At 34.0% G+C, this 20,750-nt stretch overlaps 1 protein-coding gene across 3 annotated transcripts in view; it reads left to right on the forward strand.

Annotated features, from left to right (window-relative positions):
- The window catches only part of BicD (protein bicaudal D), a 75,852-nt gene extending 58,017 nt beyond the window's left edge, over positions 1–17,835 (forward strand). For 2 of the 3 annotated variants that reach the window (XM_067766974.1, XM_067766973.1), the window contains 2 exons: positions 133–307; positions 13,751–17,835. In XM_067766974.1, coding sequence (XP_067623075.1) covers positions 133–307; positions 13,751–13,862 — 287 coding nt within the window. In that variant the 3' untranslated portion in view covers positions 13,863–17,835. Of the gene's footprint in view, positions 1–132; positions 646–13,750 lie in introns of all 3 variants that reach the window. The other variant, XR_010949758.1, reaches the window with a different exon arrangement.
- Positions 17,836–20,750: the final 2,915 nt, after the last annotated feature.

Consider the following 20,750-nt stretch of genomic DNA (forward strand, 5'->3'; position numbering starts at 1 on the left):
CATTCTGGAGTGAGTGAGTCACAAAGACAAACGTCTGGATCCTCCAACCATCAAAACTTTTACATTTATAATATAAACAAGACTATTGTCCAATTTCAAAGTCATTATAATTAATTATCTTTTCCTTTTAAGGTTTGCGTGCAATGTTTGCTGCACGTTGTGAGGAATATGTCACACAAGTAGACGATTTGAATCGTAAATTGGAAGCCGCTGAAGAAGAGAAAAAGACATTAAATCAGTTGTTGCGTTTGGCTGTGCAGCAAAAAATCGAATTGACTCAACGTATGGAGGAAATGGAAATTGATCGGTGGGTGCCAATGCGTCGTTAGGCGACATTTAGTATAGATAAAATAAAAAACGCCAACCGTTCTACAATCAAATCAACGTTGCGCAGATATATTCCCCAAGTGTTTGTTGTTTCTAAATAAGTGCTAAATCATGATTTATACCTTTATTAAACTAATGATAATTCTTTCGCGTTCAAAATTTCTGCTTAGTGCTTTTAGCTATCCACATATACACGTTGAATAATTGCTCAATGCATACCTTTTTATAATTTGTACCATTTCCTTCCGTTTTGCATATAAAATGAATGAACATTTTGACTGTGTCCATCCTTAATAATTTAAGACGCTCTCCGAATTGGTAAGCCGCAGAAAAAATTTAACCTAACCAAGTTTTTGCTTCTTTATGCTATGTTACAAAAAATATTTAGCATGTACTATGTAAACAATATTTTAAATATCTGACATAACAAGAAAAAAGTACTCGGACAATGGTCACAAAATTCGCTAAACATATTCGAATAGCTTTGCTTATGATAATCAAACGGTTGAAGTGCTCAAAAAAATACAAACGAATTTAGCAAAAGTGTATATAAATGTAGGATTATTACTATTTTCCAAATATAAGTTTATGCGAAAGAAATACTGTGCACTTCAAAAGCAACCCCACATCCCGTGAGCCAATTGCATGCGCTCTCTTTTTTTTCATAATTTGGTTATTCCAAGCTCAATCATTGAACATATATTTTTCTTTCGATTATATAAATTTTAGTTAAATTTTGTGTAAAATTGTATTCTGTACATGGGTGAAAATTTATAACAGCCTTGGAAAAAACGTTGTCATCAATCATTGCAAATTTTGAGGTACTTGAAACTTGTAATTTCTCAGACTAAAATAGAATGGTCTACAAACTGCATACTCAAAGAGTTTCCCGAAACTCTTAATACAAATATCGACCTATTCTTATAGAAAAGTCGTAACTTAAAAGTTTTGTTAAGAAGGAAGTATCTCAGACATACTGTTAATAAAGGCGTATCTGAGCGAAGTCGTTAATAGAGTCGATTCTTAGGAGACCGGTTAGAAAGGTTGTAAGTAAGTAAAAGTTTCAAATTTAACTTAATAATTTTTTAATTTTTGATGGCCTTGTTTATTTAAAAAATGTAGGATTTTGTGAGCTCGAGGTCTTGCTTTGAATAAAACACTATGTTAATATTCATATATTTATTTGGTCGATATTTCGACTTCAATCTGAAGTCATTTTCAAGACTTTTTTGTTGTGTTTTTAAAAAAGTCTTGAAAATGACTTCAGATTGAAGTCGAAATATCGACCAAATAAATGTATGAATATTAACATAGTGTTTTATTCAAAGCAAGAACTCGAGCTCACAAAATCCTACATAATTTAACTTAATTTATTTACAGATAGTAGAAATTTAGTTCGAGAGATGTCCGCGAATTTAAGAACTGAAGTTAAACAAGTAAAGGTTTCTAAGTTCGGGAGTAAACGAACATTATATACTCAGCGTGAGCTTCAATTGTACGTTTGATTTCAGATAAATTACTTTTCTACATAACACGTGGCACCACCCGTTTCAAAAAAAATTTCCGCATTTCCTCTTACAATAAAACTTGATAAATGAGATATCATTGATTCAAAACTATTTTTTCCCAAGTTATAGCTTATTATTTTCGTCTACGACTCTTTTAAAAATGTTTTATATAAAAGTGGGCGTGGTCTTTAACTGATCTCGTCCATTTTTTCTGGTAATAGTTCCTGCTATAGGGAAAATTTGTGTACCAAATTACGATCCGTTAATTTTTCTCCCGAAACATAGAAAATTGCTTAGTCATAAAAGGGGCGGTGCCACGCCCATTTCTTAAAATTTGAAGTTTTTCCTATTTATTGTTATAATTACACTTGGGAAATGAAATAACATTGATATAAAGCTCTTCTTTGCTAAGTTATAGCTTATTCGTCGACGACGATTTTAAAAATCTTTCATATAAAAGTGGGCGTGGTCCTTAACCGATTTCGTTAATTTTTATTCAAAGCATTCCTTACATTAAAGGCAACCTCTCTGCCGAACTTTGTTACCAAATGTTCAACGATTTTTGATTTATGATTAATAATATTTGTAAAATTTATTTTATCACAAGTGAGCGGTTCCACGCCCATTTAAAAAATTTTTTTCAAATTTTTATCAAGAGTCCACACGTCAAATTTCAACATTCTTGGTATATTATTTACTAAATAATCAGGTTTTTTGTGTTTTCCATAATGTTATATATATAAAAAGTAGGCGGGGTTATCATCCGATGTCGCTCATTTTCAATACCAATCTATTCTGGGTCCAGATAAGCTCGTGTGCCAAAGTTGGTGAAGATATCTCAATATTTACTCAAGTTATTGTGTTAACGGATAGACGGACGGACGGACGGACGGACATGACTCAATCAAAATTTTTTTCGATACTGATGATTTTGATATATGGAAGTCTATATCTATCTCGATTCCTTTATACCTGTACAACCAACCGTTATCCAATCAAATTTAATATACTCTGTGTGCAAAGCACGCTGAGTATAAAAAGTATGTGGCTCCTTTCTACAGAGGAAGCATCCTCTATGAAATGAAATAGCTGAAAACAAATTTGGTTTTTTTTTTTTACTATTCAGTCTTTAAAATTTTCAAAATGGTTGGAAGAAAAGCCATTTTCAAATTCGAATTTCCAAAATTTCTCAAATCATATTTCTATGCAATCTGATAAGATGCAGATAAAAAAAATATTTTTTAAATTTAATAAATAGCTTCAAAACTTCTAAGAATTTATTTAAATACCAATATATATTTTTTAATTACATTAAGATTGTATTTGTCAAACATTAATTATTTTTCTATATAAAAAAATACAAAATTGTGTGAAAATCTATATCCCTTTACTTTGGTAGTGGTGTACCAGATAATCCCGACAATTTTAAGAAATCCCGAAAAGACAGTATCCAGACAAATTGTCTGTAATAATAGAATATATATTGAAGAGCAATGAATACTATGTAAACAAAATTCGAAGTATTAGAAAAAATTCGAATATTCGAGAAGTCCTTAAAAATCTGAGTGAAAGTGTATATAGTTTAAGGTTGCAGTTTTATTTCCCCACATGTTCATGCTTCATGTCTTGAAATTAGCATTGATTCTTGACAATTTTTACAGATACTTTCCCCCCATTATTCGATTATTGTATATAATAAAAAGTTGATTTATTATTGAAAAATTTGGATAAAGACACAATATTCTTCAAACACAGCGTTGCATTGACTACATGTTTCAGAACACCTGATCCTTCATCATATCCTTTACGGATACGAAACATGCATAACACGCATCGCTTTGTCTGAAAATGTTTGTGACTTTATCCAAATTTTTCGAGTTTCCTTTGCTTCGCACTACAAAACTGCATACTCAAATAAAAAACTGCATACTCAAAATGTATGTAAGTATACAATAGGTGGGCCAAGCATTTTTTTCATTTAGCTATAGTGAAAATATTACTCAGGATATCCAGAAGGAAAGCCTGTAAAAATATTAGCTTTTTTGTTTTAATGTTTAGAGGTGCCTCATCCCGACTTAAGTTTTTCTATACAAATCGTATGGGGAATCTCATACAATTTGAAGGTAACATTAACCTCGAAAAAGTGCTATGCTTTTCAACTTTGCAAAAAAAGTTTTTAGAAATTTTTTGTAGATCGTGCCATTCCTATAAAAATCTTGTAACGAATTTAGGGAAATTCCGCTTATTTGAAACCTTCTGCTAACGTTCGAATCGCTAAACTGTTGAATAAATCACTCCAATATTCTGTATTGCAAAATGGTCTTTATTATACTACTTTGGGAGTAGTACAACTATACTTCACAATTATACTTCACTTCGCAACTGAGATAGCGTGTTTAAATCAAACTGATTCTGATTCCCCAGTTTGCGCTGCTTTTATACTCTCTTTTGCCTCGTCTGCATATTTTCCCAAAGGTCTAGACGTTTCACCTTCTAGAATATTCTTCTTGGTACACGGCCACCGTGGTGTGATGGTAGCGTGCTCCGCCTACCACACCGCATGCCCTGGGTTCACACCCCGGGCAAAGCAACATCAAAATTTTAGAAATAAGGTTTTTCAATTAGAAGAAATTTTTTCTAAGCGGCGTCGCCCCTCGGCAGTGTGTGGCAAGCGCTCCGGGTGTATTTCTGCCATGAAAAGCTCTCAGTGGAAACTCATCTGCTTTGCAGATGCCGTTCGGAGTCGGCATAAAACATGAGGTCCCGTCCTTCCAATTTGTAGGGAGAATCAAGAGGAGCACGACGCAAATTGGAAGAGAAGCTCGGCCTTAGATCTCTTCGCCTTACATTTATTTTTTTTTATTTTTTACATGTAAATTTGTAGTTTATGCGTTTCTTATAGTCATGTGCGTGTGTATGTGTGAGAAACTACCTCGGCTGATGACCACATGTGTGTGTGTGAGAGATCTCTTCGTTGCCTTGTACATAAGTGTTGCTAGCTTTAATGCGTACATGTATATACGAGCTATAGTTGTGGATACTAATAGTAAGATCGCTGGTCTACTTTTTATAGACACTATTTATGTACATATATTTAATTAGCGAGACAGGCTCATATTGATTTATACAATTGGTTTTGTTATTGATATTAGAGAGAAAATTACAAAATTCACCACGTCGTGGTTCCTAGGACATGTGTCGAAATTTCACTTCGTCACCAGCTAGGTTTTCGGGAGCTAAGTTTTTGAATTCTAAATCGCCAACAATCATTGTTCATACTGGTATGAAGGCAGATGCCTCAATCATCTAAGCTTTGCAGATGCCATTCGGAGTCGGCGTAAAATATATAGGCCCCGTCCCGCAAATTTGTAGGAAGAATTAAATAAAGGAGCACCACGGAAATCGGAAGAGAAGATCGGCCGAAACTCTCTTCGAAGGTTATTGCAGCTTATATAAATTTTTTTAAATTTTATCAATAACAAAAGAAAAAAATTGTTAAAAAGTGGAAAATTCTCGGCTTGTATGGAAAGAGTAAAATCACGATGCGCCACCTCTTAACTTTAAAATAAAAGATTGAAATTCAGGCATAAAACAAATTTTTTTTGGCCCACCCTAGTAAATACCTATATTTCAAGGCGTTGATTCCAAACATTAGCCGATTTGATATGGAGTATGAGCCAATTGCATGCCCTCTCTTTTTTTCATAATTTGGTTATTCCAAGCTCAATCATTGAACATATATTTTTCTTTCGATTATATAAATTTTAGTTAAATTTTGTGTAAAATTGTATTCTGTACATGGGTGAAAATTTATAACAGCCTTGGAAAAAACGTTGTCATCAATCATTGCAAATTTTGAGGTACTTGAAACTTGTAATTTCTCAGACTAAAATAGAATGGTCTACAAACTGCATACTCAAAGAGTTTCCCGAAACTCTTAATACAAATATCGACCTATTCTTATAGAAAAGTCGTAACTTAAAAGTTTTGTTAAGAAGGAAGTATCTCAGACATACTGTTAATAAAGGCGTATCTGAGCGAAGTCGTTAATAGAGTCGATTCTTAGGAGACCGGTTAGAAAGGTTGTAAGTAAGTAAAAGTTTCAAATTTAACTTAATAATTTTTTAATTTTTGATGGCCTTGTTTATTTAAAAAATGTAGGATTTTGTGAGCTCGAGGTCTTGCTTTGAATAAAACACTATGTTAATATTCATATATTTATTTGGTCGATATTTCGACTTCAATCTGAAGTCATTTTCAAGACTTTTTTGTTGTGTTTTTAAGAAAAAAAAATCTGACATAATTTAACTTAATTTATTTACAGATAGTAGAAATTTAGTTCGAGAGATGTCCGCGAATTTAAGAACTGAAGTTAAACAAGTAAAGATTTCTAAGTTCGGGAGTAAACGAACATTATATACTCAGCGTGAGCTTCAATTGTACGTTTGATTTCAGATAAATTACTTTTCTACATAACACGTGGCACCACCCGTTTCAAAAAAAATTTCCGCATTTCCTCTTACAATAAAACTCGATAAATGAGATATCATTGATTCAAAACTATTTTTTCCCAAGTTATAGCTTATTATTTTCGTCTACGACTCTTTTAAAAATGTTTTATATAAAAGTGGGCGTGGTCTTTAACTGATCTCGTCCATTTTTTCTGGTAATAGTTCCTGCTATAGGGAAAATTACGATCCGTTAATTTTTCTCCCGAAACATAGAAAATTGCTTAGTCATAAAAGGGGCGGTGCCACGCCCATTTCTTAAATTTTGAAGTTTTTCCTATTTATTGTTATAATTACACTTGGGAAATGAAATAACATTGATATAAAGCTCTTCTTTGCTAAGTTATAGCTTATTCGTCGACGACGATTTTAAAAATCTTTTATATAAAAGTGGGCGTGGTCCTTAACCGATTTCGTTAATTTTTATTCAAAGCATTCCTTACAGTAAAGGCAACCTCTCTGCCGAATTTTGTTACGAAATGTTCAATGATTTTTGATTTATGATTAATAATATTTGTAAAATTTATTTTATCACAAGTGGGCGGCGCCACGCCCATTTAAAATTTTTTTTTCAAATTTTTATCAAGAGTCTCATTTGAGTCCACACGTCAAATTTCAACATTCTTGGTATATTATTTACTAAATAATCAGGTTTTTTGTGTTTTCCATAATGTTATATATATAAAAGTAGGCGGGGTTATCATCCGATGTCGCTCATTTTCAATACCAATCTATTCTGGGTCCAGATAAGCTCGTGTGCCAAAGTTGGTGAAGATATCTCAATATTTACTCAAGTTATTCTGTTAACGGATAGACGGACGGACGGACATGACTCAATCAAATTTTTTTTCGATACTGATGATTTTGATATATGGAAGTCTATATCTATCTCGATTCCTTTATACCTGTACAACCAACCGTTATCCAATCAAAGTTAATATACTCTGTGTGCAAAGCACGCTGAGTATAAAAAGTATGTGGCTCCTTTCTACAGAGGAAGCATCCTCTATGAAATGAAATAGCTGAAAACAAATTTGGTTTTTTTTTTACTATTCAGTCTTTAAAATTTTCAAAATGGTTGGAAGGAAAGCCATTTTCAAATTCGAATTTCCAAAATTTCTCAAATCATATTTCTATGCAATCTGATAAGATGCAGATAAAAAAAAATATTTTTTAAATTTAATAAATAGCTTCAAAACTTCTAAGAATTTATTTAAATACCAATATATATTTTTTAATTACATTAAGATTGTATTTGTCAAAAATTAATTATTTTTCTATATAAAAAATACAAAATTGTGTGAAAATCTATATCCCTTTACTTTGGTAGTGGTGTACCAGATAATCCCGACAATTTTAAGAAATCCCGAAAAGACAGTATCCAGACAAATTGTCTGTAATAATAGAATATATATTGAAGAGCAATGAATACTATGTAAACAAAATTCGAAGTATTAGAAAAAATTCGAATATTCGAGAAGTCCCTAAAAATCTGAGTGAAAGTGTATATAGTTTAAGGTTGCAGTTTTATTTTCCCACATGTTCATGCTTCATGTCTTGAAATTAGCATTGATTCTTGACAATTTTTACAGATACTTTTCCCCCATTATTCGATTATTGTATATAATAAAAAGTTGATTTATTATTGAAAAATTTGGATAAAGACACAATATTCTTCAAACACAGCGTTGCATTGACTACATGTTTCAGAACACCTGATCCTTCATCATATCCTTTACGGATACGAAACATGCATAACACGCATCGCTGCGTCTGAAAATGTTTGTGACTTTATCCAAATTTTTCGAGTTTCCTTTGCTTCGCACTACAAAACTGCATACTCAAATACAAAACTGCATACTCAAAATGTATGTAAGTATACAATAGGTGGGCCAAGCATTTTTTTCATTTAGCTATAGTGAAAATATTACTCAGGATATCCAAAAGGATAGCCTGTAAAAATATTAGCTTTTTTGTTTTAATGTTTAGAGGTGCCTCATCCCGACTTAAGTTTTTCTATACAAATCGTATGGGGAATCTCATACAATTTGAAGGTAACATTAACCTCGAAAAGGTGCTATGCTTTTCAACTTTGCAAAAAAAGTTTTTAGAAATTTTTTGTAGATCGTGCCATTCCTATAAAAATCTTGTAACGAATTTAGGGAAATTCCGCTTATTTGAAACCTTCTGCTAACGTTCGAATCGCTAAACTGTTGAATAAATCACTCCAATATTCTGTATTGCAAAATGGTCTTTATTAGACTACTTTGGGAGTAGTACAACTATACTTCACAATTATACTTCACTTCGCAACTGAGATAGCGTGTTTAAATCAAACTGATTCTGATTCCCCAGTTTGCGCTGCTTTTATACTCTCTTTTGCCTCGTCTGCATATTTTCCCAAAGGTCTAGACGTTTCACCTTCTAGAATATTCTTCTTGGTACACGGCCACCGTGGTGTGATGGTAGCGTGCTCCGCCTACCACACCGCATGCCCTGGGTTCACACCCCGGGCAAAGCAACATCAAAATTTTAGAAATAAGGTTTTTCAATTAGAAGAAATTTTTTCTAAGCGGCGTCGCCCCTCGGCAGTGTGTGGCAAGCGCTCCGGGTGTATTTCTGCCATGAAAAGCTCTCAGTGGAAACTCATCTGCTTTGCAGATGCCGTTCGGAGTCGGCATAAAACATGAGGTCCCGTCCTTCCAATTTGTAGGGAGAATCAAGAGGAGCACGACGCAAATTGGAAGAGAAGCTCGGCCTTAGATCTCTTCGCCTTACATTTATTTTTTTTTATTTTTTACATGTAAATTTGTAGTTTATGCGTTTCTTATAGTCATGTGCGTGTGTATGTGTGAGAAACTACCTCGGCTGATGACCACATGTGTGTGTGTGAGAGATCTCTTCGTTGCCTTGTACATAAGTGTTGCTAGCTTTAATGCGTACATGTATATACGAGCTATAGTTGTGGATACTAATAGTAAGATCGCTGGTCTACTTTTTATAGACACTATTTATGTACATATATTTAATTAGCGAGACAGGCTCATATTGATTTATACAATTGGTTTTGTTATTGATATTAGAGAGAAAATTACAAAATTCACCACGTCGTGGTTCCTAGGACATGTGTCGAAATTTCACTTCGTCACCAGCTAGGTTTTCGGGAGCTAAGTTTTTGAATTCTAAATCGCCAACAATCATTGTTCATACTGGTATGAAGGCAGATGCCTCAATCATCTAAGCTTTGCAGATGCCATTCGGAGTCGGCGTAAAATATATAGGCCCCGTCCCGCAAATTTGTAGGAAGAATTAAATAAAGGAGCACCACGGAAATCGGAAGAGAAGATCGGCCGAAACTCTCTTCGAAGGTTATTGCAGCTTATATAAATTTTTTTAAATTTTATCAATAACAAAAGAAAAAAATTGTTAAAAAGTGGAAAATTCTCGGCTTGTATGGAAAGAGTAAAATCACGATGCGCCACCTCTTAACTTTAAAATAAAAGATTGAAATTCAGGCATAAAACAAATTTTTTTTGGCCCACCCTAGTAAATACCTATATTTCAAGGCGTTGATTCCAAACATTAGCCGATTTGATATGGAGTATGAGCCAATTGCATGCCCTCTCTTTTTTTCATAATTTGGTTATTCCAAGCTCAATCATTGAACATATATTTTTCTTTCGATTATATAAATTTTAGTTAAATTTTGTGTAAAATTGTATTCTGTACATGGGTGAAAATTTATAACAGCCTTGGAAAAAACGTTGTCATCAATCATTGCAAATTTTGAGGTACTTGAAACTTGTAATTTCTCAGACTAAAATAGAATGGTTTACAAACTGCATACTCAAAGAGTTTCCCGAAACTCTTAATACAAATATCGACCTATTCTTATAGAAAAGTCGTAACTTAAAAGTTTTGTTAAGAAGGAAGTATCTCAGACCTACTGTTAATAAAGGCGTATCTGAACATAGAAAATTGCTTAGTCATAAAAGGGGCGTGCCACGCCCATTTCTTAAAATTTGAAGTTTTTCCTATTTATTGTTATAATTACACTTGGGAAATGAAATAACATTGATATAAAGCTCTTCTTTGCTAAGTTATAGCTTATTCGTCGACGACGATTTTAAAAATCTTTTATATAAAAGTGGGCGTGGTCCTTATCCGATTTCGTTAATTTTTATTCAAAGCATTCCTTACAGTAAAGGCAACCTCTCTGCCGAAGTTTGTTACGAAATGTTCAATGATTTTTGATTTATGATTAATAATATTTGTAAAATTTATTTTATCACAAGTGGGCGGCGCCACGCCCATTTAAAATTTTTTTTTCAAATTTTTATCAAGTCTCATTTGAGTCCACACGTCAAATTTCAACATTCTTGGTATATTATTTACTAAATAATCAGGTTTTTTGTGTTTTCCATAATGTTATATATATAAAAAGTAGGCGGGGTTATCATCCGATGTCGCTCATTTTCAATACCAATCTATTCTGGGTCCAGATAAGCTCGTGTGCCAAAGTTGGTGAAGATATCTCAATATTTACTCAAGTTATTCTGTTAACGGTTAGACGGACGGACGGACGGACGGACTTGACTCAATCAAATTTTTTTTCGATACTGATGATTTTGATATATGGAAGTCTATATCTATCTCGATTCCTTTATACCTGTACAACCAACCGTTATCCAATCAAAGTTAATATACTCTGTGTGCAAAGCACGCTGAGTATAAAAAGTATGGGGCTCCTTTCTACAGAGGAAGCATCCTCTATGAAATGAAATAGCTGAAAACAAATTTGGTTTTTTTTTTTACTATTCAGTCTTTAAAATTTTCAAAATGGTTGGAAGGAAAGCCATTTTCAAATTCGAATTTCCAAAAATTCTCAAATCATATTTCTATGCAATCTGATAAGATGCAGATAAAAAAAAATATTTTTTAAATATAATAAATAGCTTCAAAACTTCTAAGAATTTATTTAAATACCAATATATATTTTTTAATTACATTAAGATTGTATTTGTCAAAAATTAATTATTTTTCTATATAAAAAAATACAAAATTGTGTGAAAATCTATATCCCTTTACTTTGGTAGTGGTGTACCAGATAATCCCGACAATTTTAAGAAATCCCGAAAAGACAGTATCCAGACAAATTGTCTGTAATAATAGAATATATATTGAAGAGCAATGAATACTATGTAAACAAAATTCGAAGTATTAGAAAAAATTCGAATATTCGAGAAGTCCCTAAAAATCTGAGTGAAAGTGTATATAGTTTAAGGTTGCAGTTTTATTTTCCCACATGTTCATGCTTCATGTCTTGAAATTAGCATTGATTCTTGACAATTTTTACAGATACTTTCCCCCATTATTCGATTATTGTATATAATAAAAAGTTGATTTATTATTGAAAAATTTGGATAAAGACACAATATTCTTCAAACACAGCGTTGCATTGACTACATGTTTCAGAACACCTGATCCTTCATCATATCCTTTACGGATACGAAACATGCATAACACGCATCGCTGCGTCTGAAAATGTTTGTGACTTTATCCAAATTTTTCGAGTTTCCTTTGCTTCGCACTACAAAACTGCATACTCAAATACAAAACTGCATACTCAAAATGTATGTAAGTATACAATAGGTGGGCCAAGCATTTTTTTCATTTAGCTATAATGAAAATATTACTCAGGATATCCAGAAGGATAGCCTGTAAAAATATTAGCTTTTTTGTTTTAATGTTTAGAGGTGCCTCATCCCGACTTAAGTTTTTCTATACAAATCGTATGGGGAATCTCATACAATTTGAAGGTAACATTAACCTCGAAAAGGTGCTATGCTTTTCAACTTTGCAAAAAAAGTTTTTAGAAATTTTTTGTAGATCGTGCCATTCCTATAAAAATCTGTAACGAATTTAGGGAAATTCCGCTTATTTGAAACCTTCTGCTAACGTTCGAATCGCTAAACTGTTGAATAAATCACTCCAATATTCTGTATTGCAAAATGGTCTTTATTAGACTACTTTGGGAGTAGTACAACTATATTTCACAATTATACTTCACTTCGCAACTGAGATAGCGTTTTTAAATCAAACTGATTCTGATTCCCCAGTTTGCGCTGCTTTTATACTCTCTTTTGCCTCGTCTGCATATTTCTCCAAAGGTCTAGACGTTTCACCTTCTAGAATATTCTTCTTGGTACACGGCCACCGTGGTGTGATGGTAGCGTGCTCCGCCTACCACACCGCATGCCCTGGGTTCACACCCCGGGCAAAGCAACATCAAAATTTTAGAAATAAGGTTTTTCAATTAGAAGAAATTTTTTCTAAGCGGGGTCGCCCCTCGGCAGTGTTTGGCAAGCGCTCCGGGGGTATTTCTGCCATGAAAAGCTCTCAGTGGAAACTCATCTGCCTTGCAGATGCCGTTCGGAGTCGGCATAAAACATGTAGGTCCCGTCCGGCCAATTTGTAGGGAGAATCAAGAGGAGCACGACGCAAATTGGAAGAGAAGCTCGGCCTTAGATCTCTTCGCCTTACATTTATTTTTTATTTTTTACATGTAAATTTGTAGTTTATGCGTTTCTTATAGTCATGTGCGTGTGTATGTGTGAGAAACTACCTCGGCTGATGACCACATGTGTGTGTGTGTGAGATCTCTTCGTTGCCTTGTATATAGGTGTTGCTAGCTTTAATGCGTGCATGTATATACGAGCTATAGTTGTGGATACTAATAGTAAGAGCGCTGGTCTACTTTTTATAGACACTATTTATGTATATATATTTAATTAGCGAGACAGGCTCATATTGATTTATACAATTGGTTTTGTTGTTGATATTAGAGAGAAAATTAAAAAATTCACGCACGTCGTGGTTCCTAGGACACGTATCGAAATTTCACTTCGTCACCAGATCCAGACCTTTGCAGATGCCATTCGGAGTCGGCGTAAAATATATAGGCCCCGTCCCGCAAATTTGTAGGAAGAATTAAATAAAGGAGTACCACGGAAATCGGAAGAGAAGGTCGGCCGAAACTCTCTTCGAAGGTATTGCAGCTTATATAAATTTTTTTAAATTTTATCAATAACAAAAGAAAAAAATTGTTAAAAAGTGGAAAATTCTCGGCTTGTATGGAAAGAGTAAAATCACGATGCGCCACCTCTTAACTTTAAAATAAAAGATTGAAATTCAGGCATAAAACAAATTTTTTTTTGGCCCACCCTAGTAAATACCTATATTTCAAGGCGTTGATTCCAAACATTGGCCGATTTGATATGGAGTAGCTCATTTGTAATGCACATAATAATCTAAGCTGCACTTCTATAATCATATTGTATACAAAATTTTGTCTTTTTATTTGCTTTGTATCATTCTAATAATTTCTATAAAATTTCTGATCTACAGTGAAACCCGTTTTGCACGACGTTCAATGCCACCACAACGCGGCAGCAGCGGCAAATCATTTTCTTCACGTCCATCAACCCGCAATCCGACTGGCAGTCAGAATCAATTCTAACATAAAATAAGCGTGCAGCGTAAAATTTTAGCATTAGTTTATACATTGCTTAAGTTGTAAATTAACATTTCTATGTAAACTGTCACGTGTCAACAAGTAAGAGGTTTGAAGTATTCACTTATTATTTGACGAATTCTCAACACTGTAAATTACAACAGAAAAGTGATGAAAATTTACTAAAACGCAACATGTGTACGATTTTGAGCGATTAACAAGGATTTGAATGAAAATATATTGATTTTCAGAAATTTTTTTCGCAATCTCTCAAACGTACAACATACTAATACTTCCGCCCATAAACTAAAGACACTGCAAAAAATGCATAAAAGTGACTTCAGTCAATATGTTTTCATTTTATTAACTTTAAATAATTCAAATATTTATGCACATTAGGGTGGGTCAAATTTATTGTTGAAAAGGCACATCCAGTTTCTGAATCTATGGGTCATACTGAGTAATATTGTCCATGGGACCATGGGCCTGAAATTAATTTCGAGCCTCCCTAATTTTCTTAGGAAATTTTATATCCTAATCAGAATAACGGCTCTCACAAATAAAATACAAGAAAATTAATGTCAAATTTGGATTCGGATTGGTATATAAAATTTTCTAACAAAATTAGGGAGGCTCGAAATTCATTTCAGACCTATGGTCCCATGGACAATATTACTCAGTATAACCCATAGATTCAGAAACTGGATGTGCACCTGAATTCCCCCCCCCCCATTTTTCCCAATACCGCCCTAATGTATATGCTCAAAGGGCCTTATTTATACCTATATACCTACGGTAACTTATTTATGTATTATATTTGTATTGTTTATTGAAATTAGTTGCACATAGTTATTTGTATTTGTTAAAGAAATTAGTAGCACGATAATTTCTGCTAAAAAAGTGAGTATGATAAAAATACAAAATGCAATCTTAAATCTCGACCACCAGCGTTCATGCTTCGACCAGCTAGAAAAAGAAAAAAATGCTGAGTTATATTGCTCTTAAAATATAAACTGCTTTAAAATTATTAGAGCTTCATGCCAGAAATTTTAAACTATGCACAATTCAGACAGGCTCGTTTCATCGCACTGCCTAACTCTAAACTTATATAAAATCCAAAAGTTTGGGGTTTGTTGGAAAACTTCAAATTTCCAAGTTTTCCTTAGAAGTACAGTTAACTTGCAGGGTTTCTACGATGTAAAAAATTTTCAAATTTTATGATTAGAGCTTTAAAAGTCTAAAACTTCTACCGTCCAAAAAGTAATCCAACACTGTTAGCAGTGTAATAAAATGGTCAACATAACCTGATCACTGAAGCTGCAGTGATTCTAAAAAAGACTCAATTGGCTCAAAATAATTAAACAATATATGGCATAAAGCTTTGGAAAATTCTTGTTCTTACGTTTGAAACCCTTCAAAAACCTTGTTTTCTAGAGTGGCAAATTATCGTGTTATAAGTTATAAAACAGACCTCCCTGAACTTATAAAACAGACCTACATGAAGAAGGCAGTGTAGCTTCGAAACGCGTAGGGGATAGAGAAACTATTTTATATTTTCGTTGTTGTTGTTGTATTAACTATAAAGTCACTCCCCAAAGGCTTTGGGGAGAGTTATCGATGTTGATGGTCCTTTGACGGATTTAGATCCGGCACGTTCCAGTAACAAAGCTCCATTAAGGTTCTAGCCCGCTCTGGAGCGATTTTTATGACCACATTAAACCTTATGGGCCAGCCCGTCCTCCCCACCCCCTAGTTCATGAGGAACTTGGGACTGCTACAACAACGACAACAACAACATGAGGAACTTGGGGTCGCCAGAGCATCGCTTGCCAAATATGTGTATGATACATTTATATTTGTAACAGTATTCCCCTCGCGTAGGTGACTTTGACAATGGGGTTGCGGAAGCTTTGAAGCTATAAAGTTTTGTATTGCGCTTATCAACCCCTTGAATCCCTTAATATTTTCGTAATATACATATTTAGCGGCCAAAAAGCTGCAAAAACTCTGGGAATGCCTCATGAATCACATATGAATTGAAACGCTTCTATTCAAGAGATCTGAAGCCGGATTTGGTATTGAAAAAGTTTTTTCTCAAAACTGATTAATTTTGATGACGAGTTTTAATTTTTTTCGAAAACTGCTTTCTCAAATTTTTGGTTGAAAAAAGTGAACTGAGTTAGTTTTAACAAAATATATTACAATACATTTTTTTTCATATTTATTTTATTATTTTGTCTCAAAATAAATGCAAATAATTCTGTGTGCAAGTAATCTATTTTTTTAATTAGCACAAAAAAAATTTAAAATTTTTTTACAATATTTTTTTTTTCTTTTTTTTTAAATTTTTTTCAATAAAATGAAATGCAAATAATTTTGTGTGCAATTTTTTGGTTCGCATTATTTGAACTTTATATGAACACATAGCAATTATGTCTAACACCTTTGCTAGCGTTGATTTCTTCAAAAAAAAAACAAAATTATTTATTTAACTAAAAGTATTGTTTAAAATGGTTTGTTACTTACACTTGCGTATACATTTAAATATTGTTAAGTGGTATTTTTTTCCAAAAGATGTATTGTAAGTCTACCAAAAATATATTAAGTTCCATTATTGCTACAAATGCAGCTAGAACAGTATAATATACACTTATACATATACATTATTTAAAACTAGTTTCAAAAACGAAAAATGAACTGGAAATTTATTTATTTGCTTAAAACGACTGTACGCTAAAAAATAAAAAACATAAAAAGAATGTTAAAGATTACATGGTTTTCGAAATCTTGTTTTGGGCACTAATAATGAAAATTGGCTATTTTAAATATTAGTTTACAGCAAAACTATATAAATTAAAAAATGAACTAAAAAAACTATTTGCTTTGAAAGCGCGTTTAGCAAATTTTTGTGTGTAATTAATCAATTGAAAAATGAAAAATCACAAAGTTCTAATAACAACGAGCATGCAGATTTATTGAATATTATGAATTAAAATTGTTACCAAATTATTTGCTCTAAAATGTAAAAAAAATGAATTTTCAAGCTGTTGAGTGAGTATGGTATAGCTAAAAAAAATTATTTACAAATTTTATTAGTTATTTTCTTTTTTGTTTATTTTCCTGAATTTAGGAAAAAACTTAAATGACTTGCAAAGCGAAAACTATTTAAAATATTTTCAAGCATGTCTTCGAAAAAATTCGAGAAATCGAGAAGTGTTTTAAACAGTATCCTTGAAAAATATCTACTTAGTATTTCAAAGGTTTGAAATCTTTCAAAACTCGCGTGGATTTTTGAAAATAGTAGTGTTTATAACTTATGAAAATAAAGTAAAATAAAAATAAATAGATAGCACACCACAAAAAAACTCAAAAATTAATAGGAATTTTGAAAGACTTTGAACTTGTACTTATACTAAAATTGCTTGGACAACGAAACTGTTAACTCAAAAATTTTCATAAAACTTTAAATAAAAATTTGGAAATTACATAATATTTTTTTGAAAAATTATCGGATTTTTACTTTTTTTTCGAAAAAATTTTCGAATTTGTTTTATATCGAATTCGTAACACGCTTTATTCAATTATTTTTTTAAATTTACAAAAATAAATATCGAAGAAAATTAGACAAAATTTGCAAAACATTTATGCTGTTATTTTGCTACCCGCAAGTGTACTTGTATGTTTGATTTCCTCATAAAGGTGTGTAATTTGCCCCATGCTAGACTTATGGCGCAAGTGCAGCTGAATTCTAGTTATATAAAATTTGCATACATTAGAACAACTACAACACAATTATTTATATAAGCAGTAATTTATTAAAATACGCAACTATGCTAAAGATATTATTTAATAAAAAATAAAATAAAATAAATATTTATCGTAGGCAATGCATACATACATATGTTGTATAAATAATAAAACTAAGTCGCTAAACTAAAACAAAAAACAAAATAAAATATAAAAATTGTAATAAAAAAAACTAGTACACGAAACACATACTTACATTCTGAAAAGTATAACATAACGTCCATGAAATTTTGACATTTATTTGATAATTATTACTCTTTAAACCTCCGAAATGTATGTATGTAAATATGTATGCGCGTATTCGAAGTTCGAACTTTATTCAAACCCTGTTGAATTTTTTTGAAAACGTTTTCGAAATTGGTTTAAGAAAAAGAAAACAGCTGGTATAATCCTCATTACAATCCTATCTTTAGTTTTTGTTGGCCTGCCTAATTATTTAATTTGTAATATTCATTGAGTTCAAAGCCCTTCATATATTTATCATAAGTTTTGCAATTATTATCGCCACAATTATGATTAACGCTGACAGTTGTTTATCTATAGGTTTTCAAATAAAAAAAATATTAAAATTTATTACGAAGGGTGCAGTTTGGCACTTCAAATGCCCCCACCTAAGTCTTGAAAGCTTTGTCCTTGGATTTCAAAAGGTTTTATCCTTCTCTTTAGGGGAGTGCTGAAGCCAATATATGTATGGTCTGAAAAGTATGACCTCTCAAGGATCCTCCACTCATATCCTGATCTATCATGCTCAGACCTCAATGTGATATCAAGCAACTTACATGACGTTGGCCTTATACTGCCCCTGTTAGCCACATCTCTGTAGTATATAATCTTTAATATCGTCCCCTCCCCATACGCTGTGATGCTCATTCGTCCATGTCACAAGGCATCCTCAGTACTCTTCTTTATCTACCATCTTTTTTGACTCTTCTGGTTGAGCTTCCACTTTATGGACCATGTAGTAGGATGCTAGGATAAGGAATTGTTCATTTTCCCGCTCTATTGAACTACCGCTAGATCTTCGGTGCTGAAGTTAGATAACATGCGCTAGTGTTGGTGTTGCCTCACTATGACTGCAGACCTAACCCCCCTGCTTTGAGTCTTTGCATATTAAACGTTGAATCCGCTGAGTGTTGAGCCCAGAAACCCTCTCTCCAGATGAGAGACATGGCTCCTGTATCATTGCCACATCAAACAAACCCTCTTCAAGAGCCAGGAGGAGCTCGTTAGGCGCCACTTTACTATGCTGTAGGTTTATCTGTAAGACTCGCAGCGCCATTGAGCTGTTTGTCTCTTTCCAAATTCTCCACCACTCGCTCGATGCAATGCATTTCTGATTTCATTTTCTGGAGTCCGTTTCTTGCTCCTCTGCTTGCAGCGTCTTATGGTAATTTGTAAGTCTCGTAGCACCGTTGAGCTGTTTGTCCACTACCAGCTCCGTCGCCTCGACTATTGTGCTTATTGTTAAGACTGACAGCACCATTTACCTGATTGTCCTCGTCATTTGCTGAAACTTTCAGGCTCTCGAATTCCTTTTATACCTCCCATGCTTTCAGCGTATGGGGGCTATTGTACTTTGGACTCATTTCTAAGGCGCATATAAATACTGCCAGCTCTCCAGGATATTTCCCACAGCTGTAAGTGCAACAGATCCTCCGATCCCGAGGATGTAGTCCCTCCGTGGGTCGAGATACATTAAGCACCTGCCAAGCCCGTGTTGGTATATTAGATGTTGCACCATGTTAAGCGTATCCTCTGTCTTCGGCATACATGATGTCCAAACCTTCGCATTTAGTATCGTGGGGATCAGTGATTTATCTACCACCTTCACATTGCGCTTCCTTGTCCTTGAAGGTCTGGAGAAACTGTCTGCAGTTATTCTAAAGTCGCGTTGTTGGTGTAAGACGTCAGTTTAACCCCATTATACCATCTAGCTGTTTCGAAGGCTGGTAGTGTTTTCTTTGGATAATTATTCATTATTTTGATCATGATACTAACTAGTTCCCCTTCTACGGATATCTACCTTTTGGTGGACATATGGCCATTGGGGTTGCTGCAATCGACTAGTGCTACAGTCAGGGACTGCCTTAATTAGTTTACAATTTAGGTTCAAATGTCCTAGAATATTAAACAGAAAGGCACTCTTAGACAGTGAGGCCATTGTTATGACACAGAAGTGAGCTCAAAATGGTCCTTAAATCAACATACATAGAAAGTAACAATACTTTATCAGACATACGCAATCCAGGCTTTCTTGAAGACACAACTTGCTGGAGGAAGACAGCACATGCGATATCCAAGGTAGTGAATATTTTCAGTTATTATTGCTAGTTCATATTTAACATTGTCTTTTACATAAGTTTATTAAGTTTATTAAGTTGACACGTGATCGCTAACAGCCACTATCTACTGGAAATAATATCGCTTCCCAAGGCAGTCGGTTCTATGTACCGGAGCGACTCGGGATTTTTCCCGACCATGGACTGTCATTTCAGTGTGACCCCATTTAATTTGTTTCGTCCCTCCCACAAATTGTAATCCTCCCAGCAGCTCCTTGCAGCAGGACTGCTACATATTCTCTTACTCCGGGAAGGTATCGAACCCAATCCGGGTCCGTCTCCTGACCCCGGTCCTGAGAAATGGTTTTGCTGCATTTGCCAGAAAAGAATCTTTTTAGGACGGTCATACTCTGTTCAGTGTGTCTCGTGCAAGGGATGGTTGCATCGGACAGGTTGTTCTGGGCTTGATCCCAAAACCCGACTTCCACGTAACTTTTATAAATCGTTTGTGGCTCCTTGCTGCTCACGCCCAAGGGCGTCCCGTAGTCTACGCCTAAGCGCCCCCCCCCCCCCCCCCCCCCCCACTACCTTCCAGCAGCCTCGCTGCTCAGCAAGCCACAACAAGTACCCGCTGCTGCTCACGCCCCACGGCGCCAACAACTCAAACAGCTGATACCACTCATAACTACTACCTTCGTAGTAGAGCTGGTAGCAATGCTGAGCATCAGCCCCTGCCAGGTCGCAAACCCAAATCATCCGGGTACCCCAATGCTTGCCCAAGGGCGCCCAGTCCCAAGGCCACAACAGC

This window comes from Eurosta solidaginis, chromosome 2 (genome assembly GCF_040869045.1).
Source record: "Eurosta solidaginis isolate ZX-2024a chromosome 2, ASM4086904v1, whole genome shotgun sequence".
NCBI classification, from domain to species: domain Eukaryota; kingdom Metazoa; phylum Arthropoda; class Insecta; order Diptera; family Tephritidae; genus Eurosta; species Eurosta solidaginis.